Source organism: Brassica oleracea, chromosome C3, assembly GCF_000695525.1.
Source record: "Brassica oleracea var. oleracea cultivar TO1000 chromosome C3, BOL, whole genome shotgun sequence".
Classification (NCBI taxonomy): Eukaryota; Viridiplantae; Streptophyta; class Magnoliopsida; order Brassicales; family Brassicaceae; genus Brassica; species Brassica oleracea.
The window spans coordinates 12,028,083-12,042,413 of NC_027750.1; the positions used below are offsets into that span (position 1 = coordinate 12,028,083).

General features: G+C 33.7%; 1 protein-coding gene and 1 long non-coding RNA gene across 4 annotated transcripts; both read right to left on the reverse strand.

Annotated features, from left to right (window-relative positions):
• Nucleotides 1-4,110: 4,110 nt before the first annotated feature.
• LOC106333635 lies at nucleotides 4,111-6,007 on the reverse strand. Of its 3 annotated transcripts, XR_001268431.1 has the most exons (8): nucleotides 5,898-6,007; nucleotides 5,433-5,536; nucleotides 5,252-5,344; nucleotides 5,026-5,140; nucleotides 4,837-4,911; nucleotides 4,631-4,743; nucleotides 4,468-4,548; nucleotides 4,111-4,362 (listed from the first exon to the last, which is right to left on the reverse strand). It is a non-coding gene; the product is annotated as an uncharacterized LOC106333635 (long non-coding RNA). The 3 variants fall into 3 exon arrangements; XR_001268432.1 differs by lacking the exon at nucleotides 5,252-5,344; XR_001268430.1 differs by having other exon boundaries at nucleotides 5,026-5,344.
• A 7,015-nt stretch (nucleotides 6,008-13,022) lies between these two features.
• Nucleotides 13,023-14,323, reverse strand: LOC106329886 (involucrin-like). The gene has a single exon (XM_013768495.1). The coding sequence runs from the start codon at nucleotides 14,277-14,279 to the stop codon at nucleotides 13,023-13,025; it is 1,257 nt and encodes a 418-aa protein (XP_013623949.1). The 5' UTR covers nucleotides 14,280-14,323.
• Nucleotides 14,324-14,331: the final 8 nt, after the last annotated feature.

Consider the following 14,331-nt stretch of genomic DNA (forward strand, 5'->3'; position numbering starts at 1 on the left):
CTTGTAGACTAAAAAAATTGTTTTCTATATTTTTAAAAGAGAAAATATTTAGTCTAGAATATAACATGGACATATGTATTGACTATATATAGAAGTTGGGTGTTATTTTAAAATGACATATGTATAGAGATTTTTCAACCATTACTTCACTGGCACAAAACATTTATAACTGTAAATACCTTCTTTTAAAAGCAAAACTAATAAAAGCGTGTACAACAAATGTATTTTGATATATATTATATGCATCAAGTTATAAAGGTTGGAAACATTGCAAAACTGTTTGGAGCAAAGTTTTTAACTTCACGATCTTCATCTTGACGTCAGTTCAGTATCGGCCCTGGCCACAAGCAGAAGAAGCATGGGCTTCCAGTTGACACGATAATAAGTATTTTCGCGGCCACATATTTATAAAAAGTGACTTTAGCCTAGTGGTTCTAAGAGAAATTACCAGTGCTAGAGGTGCTGGGTTCAATTACCCTTATCTGCATTCATTTATTTTGGCCCTAAATATAAAATGGGACACGTGTCACTCCTAAAACGCACGAATTGATGATGTGGCTTCACGGGAGAGAGGCGAACATTTCTTTATATATATAGATAGATAGATAGATATAGCGTCAACTATTTAAATCCGATTAAATTTTGAAACTCAAAAAAAAATTAAAAATTTAACCCAAAAATCCATGCAAGCTGATGAGGAAAGCTAAACGCTATTAATAAAAAAAAACTGCATCCAGAATTTTTTTTTTTAATAAAATTCCCTGCAATTAGAAAATCAGGCCAAAATCAAAGAAGCAAACAATGATCAATTGATAGTCAAATGCAACACCAAATTGCATAAATGAAACCAATATGCCAAGAAGTTTTTTTTTTCTTTTTCTCCAGTTCGATCAGAAGAATAATGAACACTAATTCTCCAAAATTGATTTTTGCACCTGTTTTGAACATAGATCAACCTGTTGTTAAAAAAAAAAATACTTTTGACAAATATCAGTATTGTTAGTGCAAAAGCATAAACAATATTTAAAGATTTAAGAGTGTAAGAACCTTATTTTACTACCATAGGAGAACTGATATTTGTAAAGAATAATATGAACATAAATTAAAATTACAATACCGAAATATAAGAATAAAGAAGAATTGCAGAGTCGAGATAGTTAATCTCTTTCCTTAAATCTTTAAACGCCCCGTAGTGTGACGGTTTCATAGCGCTCAGATTTCCAGGATACAACTGCAGCATTGTTTCTGTTTACCATCACCGAAAAACAGAATTTATCGACCCTATTTCTTTTTATTCAGACTCAAAAGAATAAAAAGTAAACATAACTATTCAACATGAAAGAATTGTTTTCTTATTTTCATTGTTCATCTCAATGTATGTATCTAGAATGAGAAGAGGAATGACTATTATATAGTCACTAACCAAACCTTACGTTTGTCATAGACCAAACCGTAAACGTTGGCACAAAATGGAGATTCTCATCATAATTATATGGATGTGCATTTAGATGTAGGTTACAAAATCATAATCAATTTTGCATTCATACCTCCACTACTTCACATTGACCAATTTAATTAGCAAAGAATTTTTTCTTTATTTTATTCAAACTTTATTTACCACAAAGTTTTAAAAATAAAGACAAATAAATTAAGTAAAGACTAGACTAACAAGTCTAAATTCTTTATTAATTTCTTGAATCATTTACCAAATTTGAAAACCTGAAATTTAGGCTTGGTCCAAATATCTTTCTTTCTCAGTATAAGCAAAATTTAATATTTTCTCCACTTTATATACAAGAGGATTCTCACCTCATATTTCTAATATGAATATTTTACAAATACTTTCACATTAGACTTTCATTTCCCATTCAAAACCAACACCGATTTTGACACACAAGTACACTACTTCATAGTGTCCAACATCTGGTTATTCCGACGAACGTCTTCGTCCGGAAACTTACCGAAAAAGTGTTCTTAAAGTCAAAAACGAGTTCGAACATTATGCAGGCTTCTCTGCCTAGTCAGCGTTGCATCAGGAGACGAAGCATGCACTGGGACGTGTGTGCAAAGCGGGTGAGATTCAAAACTGCAGTGCTTGCATTTGTAGAACATCCCTTGGATGTAAACTCGGCAAACATAGCACACGCGCTCGATCATGTGAGTGAGAGCGCTGATCATGTTGAGCTCATGATCAGGCGCGTGCCATGTGTTAATGAGAGTTGGAGGACACGTGGTGCAATATTCGTGGAGATCATAGTCGCAGTCGTTGCAGCGGTAGGTCTTGCCTTCGCCGTACAGTCCGCAACCATTGCATGTGTATGTGCCAACAACGCTGACTTCGGTCAAGGGATGGTTATGCGCGAAATGGTTGATCGTGTGCCGTTTTGGTGTCCTTTAGACATCCTCACCTGCCGTTTTGGCGTTTGAACTCTAGAACGGTTTAGGTTTCTTGAACATTACCAATAGAAGTGTTTGCAAAATCAGCAATAGCCTTGCTGCATTATCAATACAAATTTAGTTGACTTTGGTGAATTTGATTGATTATACTGAAGAAAATGTCACCTTTGTTATAAATTTTCTGTTGCATGACTGGTTTTCATTTGGGACGTGTTTTCAACCATTACAATAATTCATATATACAGTGTTAATGAATTAATATAAACTGAGCCAGCCGTTGCCATGAAAAACTAAAACAATTAGTTTCTTGATGCGTATACTAAAACTAAGATAGTAAAGTTATCTCAAAATATAAGTGGCCGATGAGTTTGTAAAAGAGTTTCTAAAACTTCTTAAATGAAAAACGGTTTATTTGTTCATTCTCTTCATATCTTAATAGTTAGATAGTCTACTAAATATGCATTGGATATGCTTTTAGTTTCATCGTTGCATCATTCATACTTAATTTAGTTAAAATATTAGGTTACTTATTTATTTTTGTAGTTTAAATGAAAGTTATAATGTCAATAAGATTTTTTTTGAAGATTTATATTAGAACTTTTAAAAGAACTAGAGTCTTCGTCCGCGCTACGCGTGGAAAATAGGATTAAATATATTTTGTATAGTATTAAAATCTTTTAATAAAGTTATTATTATTTATTGTTATATGAATATCTAGGTTGAGTTTATTTTTATAATTTTTATTAAGTTTTATAAAATTACACGCGGAAAGAGGACCTCTGGTGAGAAATGTTTCACCCTTGACAAAATATAAGGAATCAATTTTAGTGTATTTTATAACATTGTGTAATTATTTATATTTAATACCAATACTATACAAAGAAATAAACTTATATATTAAGTTTCAAATTTTATTAGTTGAAATATATTAGTCACCTATTTATTTTTATATATACTATTTTGATGTTTTGACATAAGTTTAGAAAAAATGTTTAGTACTCTCTTTTGATGGTATTTTCTAATATAATCAATGTATTTCTTTAATAATTTTTTGTTCTGTAATTTTAAATAGTATGTGTTTAAATAGTTTTTATTTATTTTAAAACTGATACTTACTTTTAATTTATTTTTATTCTTATAATATAACTAAAATGAAACATTATTTTCAAAAAAATGTAAACCACTTTAATTATTTATATCACAATTACAAATATAGATATATCAAACATAAATAATTATATTATATAACTATTTGTGCTTTATCAATTAATAGAATATGTACATTATAACATACAATTGCGAGTTAGCATATGAAATACTTGGAGCAGATATACCCATGTCAGAATAGGAGGGAGGGATTCGCTAAAGCTCTAATTAGGTATCTCCAAAACATGTTTGATCACCAAGAAACACATCTAATTAGTAACTCAAATCGAAGAAATATTAAAAGATCAAACGAATAATAACACTGTTATACAAACAAAGATTTTGAGAGAGATATTTTGAGGAGTCCCTACCTCAATTTTCTATACAGTCCCTGTTAGCTTTTTCCTTGTTCTCATCTTCCACGGCTGGTTTTTTGTGTAAGTTTTTTTTCGACTCTTTATTTTTGTAGACACCATCCATGCTTGTAAGTTGTAAGTTATACGTTTATAATTTTCAGAGTTACCTCATCACGCTACTTTAGATAGCTATAGTCCCATCAGTTAAGAAAATGGAGATCGAATGAAAACAGAGAATAGTATACCATAAATCTTTTGACAAAATGTATCATTGTCATCTGGACATTTACAAATTTATAAATTTTAACTCTAATAAAATATGAGCATTCTCCCTTTGTATATCCAAAAAAAAAAAAAAAACTCCAATTTCCAACTTACAAATCTTCAAAATTTACCAGTGTAGTAGCTAGGGTGCCATACAAATCTTCGAGGTTTACCACTGTGCAATCCAAAGAACAAAAGACTGTAATTTGACCCCAAACAGCCAGAGATGTTTGAATGAGAGAACCGCTACGAAAAGATAGAGAGAGTGAAGTCATATAACAAAACGGTCAAAGGTTTCTTCTACCTTTTAATGCCTCAAGTTGCACATCTGTCTCAGCTTTCATCAATCTTCTTGTGAGATCAGCTGCGCTTTTCATCTTCCTCCCTTGCCAGCAAACCCAACATGAACCAAGGAATATAATAAAAAAAAAAAATTAATGAAACTGAAGATCAAAATATGGACGCACCTTTTTTTCCATTAGGCTTTCATCATAGTGAGCATATTCTATCAGAATATCTTGTCATAACCCAAGTTTCGTAGCCTATCTCTCCTTCCTTTCCAAACGTCTTCTAAAGAATACTGTGATAGTCAATAATTTTGCACAGCCTTAGTTTCAATTGTTGAGAGAAATGTTTCACCCTCTCTTGCAAATCATAGTGATAATACTATTACCTCAAGAAAGATTGATATTGATAACCTTCAGTTTCTCTATGTTTTTTTTTTCTCCAAACCATAGAGAATGAGAACCTAACCAAAATTTTCATATTTAAGAAGAGAATGAAAACCCATCATTATGAACTCACCACATGTGCTCCCCATAAGACATGTGCTTGTAGTAAAAAAAATAGAGAGGCTTACTACCTTTGGGCTTTTTGGTGTCCTTCTTAGCACCCTCTTTCTCCTCTGAAGCTTTCTCTTTTTCCTCAGTCTCTTCACCAAAAGGATCCATGTCATCATCGTCATCAGCTGCAGGTGCCTGTTCACAGAACAGAAAATAGCTAAACACACACACCCAAGCAAAGTTTCATCTACTAAACACAACTCGTTGATTCCTAATACAAATATCACTATATCAGTCTATGATCACCCTCTTTAAGTTTATGATTTCTTCCAAGCAGAAACTTAGAACATGTCACCAACATAACGCAAGAGTTGCTCCACTCGAGCTTTATCCCTTAAACTTCAAACAAACACCACCACCAGTCATTATAAACTAACTAATCAAAAGAAATAAAAAAGATAAGAGAGATATGAAGAGGACAACATACATATGAATGAGACGGCTATTTAAAGCTTTGCATTCTTGGATGATTGCTTCCTAGTCAAGTAGCTCTTCCAATGTGTAATCATCCTTGTCTAGTATCGAATCCACCTATTATTTATTAATAAACAAAAGATTGAAAGTATACATTTATTTAAGTTATGTCAAACACTAGGAGATGAACAGAAGCACGAGAGATCCAAACGCAATGATAAAAATCTTCTACCAATCCCGGATTAATAAACCTTCTGCTAAATCTATCTATCTCAGATTAAAGCAAACGACGAAGAAGCATTTCAACTACTTAGAATCGGATCATCAGAAATCGGGTACGGCACAATATGGAAGGAGAAATGGGATCTGGTAAAGAGAAACTCACGGGAGAAGATGCAACCATTCCAAAATTTGTTACTGAAAGTCAAATAACAATCCAAACTTAGTAAACTGATCTAAAGTTTTCAAAAAGACAAACCTTTTAGCAGATGGTAAGCAAGGCAATCGTACCAATTGCTAGCACTGGGGAAAGCATCGCTGGGTTTCTCCACAACGGCAAAGTAAACCTTCACATCATCCACATGCAATTTATCTCTGCGGGATCAAAACCTCTCTTAGATCTCGATGGATGCAATGGATAGGTTTCAAATCATATAGCAAAAGAAGGTCTTTGAGAAACTTACCCGGCGATGTAGGTTTTTCTAAACGCAAAACGCAAACAGAGTTTTTTTCTCAGGGAATTCTGCAGATTGAAACATATGAGATTATTGAAGCAAGAGTTAGATAATCAATTAAAAACAGTTCTAATAGATAAGCTTGTGATTTAACTCTGATTATGCAGGTATCACGAACTTCATTTCACCAATTGATCAAAAGAACCTGATGGTTTCTTCACAATTGGATCATCGGAGACTATGGCTTTCCCGTTCGAATTCATCGCGATAACAAATTGAGAGAGTTTTGATTGAAAAAAAACATGAAAGAAGAGATTTATAAATAAATAGAGAGGAATCCATCAATCAAACCGAAACGGACAATTGATTACTCTACAGATCGGTTGCAGTGAAGATGGAGAGACAAAACGTCGTTCGATCGATGAAAATGTAGAAGAAGAAGGAAAACGAAAAGAGGGAGACGAAATGATCGCAACGCGTGATAAAATCTAGAGTTTCGATACTGGGCTTTAATGGGCTAGTGGCTTTTGTAAAGATTATATGAAAATATTATTTTGAGCCTAAATAACGTAACTTGTCTGATGATGTGGCCGAATACTTTAATCCTATTGGATGATTTTCCATGCTGAGGTGGATAGGCTCAATGGAGCTCATATATCCCTTTTAATATAGTATAGATATTTTGTTTCGTTTATGTTTGTATATATATTAACTAGTGGTTTTTCCGGGTTACGCCCGGGTTTTCTTATATATATTCAGGATAGATTATTTTTTGCCATAATTTGCTGACGTTTAAATTTTATAAGCTGAATCCTGAAAGCTATGTTTTGTTTAGCTTTAGCTGTGAATGACAAGAGGATGTGTAAGAGAAAGTTGGACTAAATGACGTAAATGATAATAATTGTTTGAGAGCTAGCACCTTGATTTGTAGGAAAAATTATTTGCATTTAACAGAGTATTGTCTACCCAGTTCTGAAAAGTTTGAACACTAGTTGTGCAGTTGGATTATGGCGATGGTAACCTAAAGTTAGAAAGTATGGGACAACGTACGCAGGCAATTTTCCTGAGATACGAAGAATTGGTCGCAGAAGGTTGGTGACCATTTACCGAGGTTAGGAGTTGATAACCTTTTTGAGTCCCTCATTTTTTCCTAGCTAGTCTTGCAGCTTTTCAGAGATGAGTTGTCACTACAAGAAAACACGCAACATTCTGACGGATATTCCGACGGATAATATTTTCGTCGGTTTTCTTTCACGACATTCCGACGAAACATATAATTTCATGTTCGTCGGTATTTCGTCGGAAATTTCCGACGAAATACCGACGAAAGTAAGGTCGTCGGAAATATCCGACAAAATTCGACATAATATTATAATTTTGGGGTTTGGATAGGGATTTGAAGTTCGTCGGAATTACATCAAAATATTCCGACGGAATTCCGACGGGTTTTTGACTTTCGTCGGAATGTCGTCGGAATTTTCCGATGGATTTCCGACGAAACAGATTTTAGATTTGCAAAGTTATTATAAATGTATAATTTGATACTTAAAATTTCCAAATAACACATATATAAATTTATATTATGAAATTAGTTCACACCGTTAAAGTTTTTCATATAAAAAAATTATTTACGTATACATATCAACGTATTCGTAACATCCTTCAATAACACTTATATACTTATACAAACATATTACGGTAATATAAGACTAGATTTTGATTTTGTATAATATCGAGTGAAACAAGTAATTATTTTAGTTAAACCTCTTATAAATCATTTACATTCTATCAAAGATTTCTATGTGATCATTAGACTGTTGTTTTGAAACCCCAAATTCTTATTTCTCTAAATTCCGTCGAAAATCCGTCGAAAATTCTGACCAAATTCCGACGGAAAATACCGACGAAATTCCGACGGACTCTAACCCCGACCAATCGCGATATTCTCAAAACATTCCGATGGAATTCCGACGAGATATATGTGACGAACAGGTTTCGTCGGAATTTCGTCGGAATTTTTTACTTTACCCGGGAAGAAAATTTGCAAAATTTATTTGATTAACCGCTTAAAATAGAACCGACCGAATTCCGACGGAAACTGTCCATCGGTTTATTTTTAATACATAAGCCCGACCCTTCTTCTTCCTCATTTTTTCTCTTCTCCTCTGCAATCTTCACGGTCTTACTCCTCTCCCTCTCTCAAAAATCTGCGACTCCGGCCCCAAATCCTCCAAATCTCTTCCCCAATCATGTAAGTCATCTAAACCCCTCTTTAGATTACATTTTTTTAGGTTGGAATGTTAGATTTGTGGATTTTAGGTTTTGAATCTAAAGATTTAGGATAGAATTGATAGTTTTAGGAGTTATATGTTGTTTGATTTTGTTTTAGGTTGTTGTTTTGTATGTAGATTGAAACTTTTAGATGTTAAGATTTTAGAAATTATATGTTAAATATTTTTTTAAGAACATTTTTTGTGTATTTATAATTATTGAAATTTTTTATTTAATATATATATATATAATGTTTTCAAGTTTTTATTATCTTTTATTTTTTCAAAACGTTTTTATAATTTTCTATAACGTTTTAAGCTTTTTATAAAACATTTTAAGTTTCTATAATTTTTTGTTTAAGTTTGTTATAATTTATAAAACATTTTCTTGTTTCTAAAATTTACCAAAACCGTTTTCACCTTTTTAAAAACCTTTTCAATCTATAAAATGTTTTTGTGTTTTTTTTTTAGATTTAATTAAAACGTTTTTCAGTTATTAGAAAAATGTTCCAATTACAAAAAGTTTTTAAAAAATTTTAAAAACGTTTTCTCTTTGTTTTAAAATATTTTCAATTTATAAACCGTTTTATGTTTTTAAAAATTTATAAAAAAAATTATTATGAAGGATTTTAAAAAAATTTATACTACAAAAACGTTTTTCTAATTTTAATTTTATATATATATAAAGAATTAAAAATATTTATAGTAAATGATTTTAAAAAATAATTATCTTAAAATTTTTTTTTTCTAATTTTTAAATTTTATATATATTTAATGAATTAAAAATATTTAAATAAAATCTGTTTTATTTTCTTTTGAATAATTTATAAAGTTCGTCGGAATTTCGTCGGAAATATGTCCGTCGGAATTTCGTCGGAAATCTATCCGTCGGAATTTCGTCGGAAGTCTGTCCATCGGAATTTCGTCGGAATTATGTCCGTCGGAGTTTCGTCGGAATTTTATCCGTCGGAATTTTGTCAGAAATGGCTTATTCCGACGGATTTCCAACGAAATCGTCTGTAGGAAACTAGCTGTTTTCTTGTAGTGTGTGTCCAAAGACGTGGTGCAAATGTTTTTGAACATGGAACCTTATCAACTTAACTAAATTCCAGAGATTTGGAACATGATTCACCTGCAACTTGTCCAATTCTTTTGAATGTTGTAGCAGGGGTCATCATATATTTACATTTTAACCATGGCCTTTGCTCCAAAGATTCTGCAACATGAAAGCATGGTGAAGACGTATAGAATATTATTAAATATGTCTTTCAATACCTTTCCTTGTCTTGGCTAACCGTGAAAGCCCCGCTGAGACCTTCATTCTCCGCTGTTGTTGACGTGTAATCACTCTTTCATGAGGGGATGTCGGGTGTTGCTTTTCTTCCTTTTACTTTTTGTTCACCAGCTCAAACAAAAATATTTCATGGGGTTGAAGACTTGAAGTGATATGTTGTTGAAGTTGATCTCATCTATAATCTGAGTTAACGTTATGTCCAGAAAAAAATAAAAAATAATAGATTAGTTACCTAACCAAGTCCACAACTAGAGTGTCAAACTGGGTAAACCAACCGAACAAAACCATATCCAAATGGTTTTAAGCTTATATGGGTAATGGTTTTAACCAATCCATTTGACAAATGGATTGGGTCAATCCATAACTCATTTAAGTTAATGAGTTAATGGTTTTAATGGTTAACTCATGAACAATAAATTTATAACTTAAATGGTTACTAAGTAAAAATATTATTTTGGGGCTGAAAACAAAAAGAATACTTAAGACTTTTGATAAATACAATTATATGGTTTTGGTGTTAGAAACAATTTTATTATTTTAGCAGGGAATATAATATGTGATTTTAGTGAGAAAACTATATTTAACATTTTGGCGGAAAAACTAGATTTTCTGTTTTAGCGAAAATACAATTTTACGGTTTTGGCGAGAAAACACAATTTTACGGTTTTGGCGAGAAAACACAATATTACGGTTTTGGCCGGAAAACACGATTTTGCGGTTTTGGCAGGAAAACACAATTTTGCGGTTTTGGCAGGAAAAATCAATTATAGTTTTGGCGGAAAAACTCAAATTTTACGGTTTTGGCAGTAAATTCAATTTTACGGTTTTCACGAGAAAACAAGATTTTGTGGTTTTGGCGGGAAAACACGACTTTGCGGTTTTGGCGAAAAATACAATTTTCTGGTTTTGACGAGAAAACAAGACTTTGTGGTTTTGGCAGGAAAACATGATTCTGTCGTTTCTCTGGCAAAATGAGATTTAGCGTTTTGATGAAAAAAATCAAGTTTAGAGTTTTGGTTGAAAACTTGATTTTATGATTTTGGCAAAATTTATGATTAAATTTTGGCTTATTACAAATTCAACATATAATAGTTTTATATATATGAAAAATTGGGTGTTACAAATTTATATATATATGTATATGTGAATAATTGGGTTAGATTTAGCTTATTAAAATTTAGTTATATTTGAAAAAAAAAATTGGTGTAGTAAAATCGGTTTAGAAATTTGGTTTGGTTATTTTTTGTTTATATATTTTGACTTGAGTTTTCGTTTGTTATAAATTTTTATTGGTTTGGGTATGGATAACTCATTATCCATTACAATCCAAATCATTTTAACTCAATCCACTAAGTCCATTAACCCATTTAATCCATTAATCCATTTGTACCCAATTATTATATCCATTAAAATCCATAGTTTGGATTGGTTTAGGTTGACCCATTAACTTTTATCCATTTTGACACCCCTATCCACAACTACGAGCTCTCCACCTTTTTCACATTCCTAGCCTCCCAAAACCTAAGAAGGCCTGTTACAACGGCTTCCTTGGAACGACCGGGCTTTAAATCGGAAAACTGGAACTGAGTAACAGTCTGTGAATTCTACCAGGCCTGGAATCACACGCGAGTCCTCATTGATTGAGGCATCGATTTCTGAAGTCACACGCGATTCCTTGGTGGATGTTTCTTGAGAGCGTGTGAATCCCTTGAGGTGCCTGCAGTTTTATTCTTATGTTAGTACAAAACATTGGTGATCACTTGAGTGAGGAAAAGTAGACAAAGATTTTGTTTGGTTGGTGTTTACTACTATGAGGTTAAGAAAGATGATATGTGATTCTGGAATTCCCTTGCTAATAAGCAAATATATAGCATTCACTGCAGAGTTTCCTGTTAACACTCTTAGACGTTAGACATTGCTGTTAACCTTTGTTTATAGCTTTTTTTGTGTGGGTTACTACGAAGTATGAACCTGGACCTAGAATATCAAGGCTGGCGATATCTTTTGGTACTTCTCATATATCAACTGCACAGAATGATCATTCAATCATTGAACTGAGATGTCAGATGTGTGAGAAAAAATATACTCAGAGAAGAGAAACAGACCTGACGACCATCATTATTCTCTCTTGCGGATTAAGATTTTACCAACCTTAATACTGTTGCAGCAAGCTCTGAGTGCCTTCTCAATTCTTTCTCCACTGCAAAAACCAAAAAACATAGAGTTAAGCAGAAACACAAATGAGAAAGTATAGTGATGTGATAGATACCTTCTGATCACTGAGACGCCACACAATCTCTTGTAGAAATTCACTCTAGTGTACACTGATCCTGTTAAGTATCAAGCTGGTCTGAAAATCTCTGGAGAATTCATAAATCTTTTTGCATTACTGCCATGTTTAAGATTTATGAATTCGATCCAGAAACTCAGTGACATATATAGTACAGTCGTTTGATAGGAGGTGAAAAATCTGCATTGAAGAACATGTAGTGGAATAAATTGATTGCCTCCAAATTTCTCAGTGAGTTACTCAGTCGAGTAATTGCAGTGGACGGATCCGTCTGAGATTATGCTTGGTTCCTCAAGAGAAGGAAGAACTCAGATCGTCAAGAACACGTTATTTGTGGGCCTGAAGTATTAGGTTTATGAAAGAATTTAAATTAGATCAAAGTAGTTTATTTGGCCTATTAAACATAACTCAAGTTAGTTAATTAAATAATAAGTGGACAGGTGTCACAAAATACCCAATGAGTGAAAAAACTCAACTTTATAGTATTAGATGTTTTAAAATTATAGTGTATAACTTTTGTTTAAAGTTTTTATAAAATAAATTATGATAGTATTAGAAATTAAAATTAAAATTTAATATATATATATATATATTTTTTTTAAAAAAAAAATTAAATTTTTTTAAATAATTTTATTATATATTTATTCATCCGCAACCGCCCGTAACCGCAACCGCCCGTAACCGCAATCACCCGTAACCGCAAATGCTAACGGAAACCACCTTTTGAAATTAAGAGATTTAGAGTGGGATTTGAAACTTTTTGTAATTGTTGTAAAACGCCAACAACCACCACTAATCGCAAATTTGCGTTTACGGATAGCAGTGGGAAAGCCAATCAGATCCTTACTGAGAGGTACAATATTTACACATTAAACTCTCTCTAGTGGTCCTCCTACATATTCAAAATCTTCCTAAGGACAGTTATATTGGATTCCGAATCCATTTAAGTAATACTTAAAGATGGTAAGAAGTATATTTTGTAGACTTATTATTGCAAAGAAAGAATAAAAATCTAACATAAACAATAGAGATATAGTAAACAATAGAGATATAGAACATAATCGCATGAGCCATTTCAAAAAGAACCAGTAATGGCTTCGTAAACCGTATCAGACATCTCATTGGAGACAACACCAACCGTTAAAGCCATGAGAATGCCAAACATTTTCTTTCCTGTACTCCGACCAGGCTGTTGACCCTGTTGCTGACCTTGATTTGTGCATCCCCAGCCTTGATTGTGACAAGGTTGCTGACACTGAGAAGGCTGAAAATATGGTTGCGGTTGCTGATAAGGATGAAAATAAGTTTGTGGTGGCGGTTGCTGATACTGAGAAAGGTGAAAATAAGTTTGTGGTGGTGGTTGCTGGTACTGAGAAGGGTGAAAATAAGTTTGTGGTGGTGGTTGCTGATACTGAGAAGGGTGAAAATAAGTTTGTGGTGGTGGTTGCTGGTACTGAGAAGGGTGAAAATAAGTTTGTGGTGGTGGTTGCTGGTACTGAGAAGGGTGAAAATAAGTTTGTGGTGGTGGTTGCTGGTACTGAGAAGGGTGAAAATAAGTTTGTGGTGGTGGTTGCTGGTACTGAGAAGGGTGAAAATAAGTTTGTGGTGGTGGTTGCTGGTACTGAGAAGGGTGAAAATAAGTTTGTGGTGGTGGTTGCTGGTACTGAGAAGGGTGAAAATAAGTTTGTGGTGGTGGTTGCTGATACTGAGAAGGGTGAAAATATGGTTCCGGTTGATGGTACTGATATGGCTGAGGGAGCGGTTGCGGCCCCAAACTCTTTTGCTGAGTTGCCTTCGGTGCTGATGCAGACGAATTAACGCACTCCATGTGAACATCTAACCGGCATGGACCACACTTGTACCGCCAAGAGTGGATCTCACCGTGGCAGACGATGCAGATGTTGCTTGCTCCATGGTCACTCAGCTCTAAGTGATGAGCCGGGTGAGGCACATGGCTCACTTTCTCGGGCAGCTGTGAGCAAATTGGATGCATGTCGAAGCCGCAAGCCTCGCACTGGTAATAGAGTCCCTCGGCTAATTCAAGGCAGATGTTGCACCTACGTCTGTCCTGGTCCGTCTTTGCTGGTTCTTTAAAGACTAACTTGAGCTCGTGCTCTGGATGCAGAAAGCATTTGAGGGTAGGGGGACAAGTGGCACAGAGCTCGTGAAGATCGTAGTTGCAAGAGGCGCAACGATAGGTCTTCCCAAAGCCGTAAGTGTTGCAGCCATTGCATATGAACCCGCCAAAGTCATCAACCTTCGTTAACGGGTGGACATGGGTGGAATGTGGGAGTAATTGTTGTTCTGATTTCAACGAAGACATCTCAACCATTGTGTTTCGTTTTTTTTCTTGATAATGGTAAGGATTTGAGAGAATATAATGA

Coding starts and splice junctions, on each gene's coding strand:
- LOC106329886 (XM_013768495.1), bottom strand. CDS start 14,279: ATGGTTGAGATGTCTTCGTTGAAATCAGAACAACAATTACTCCCACAT.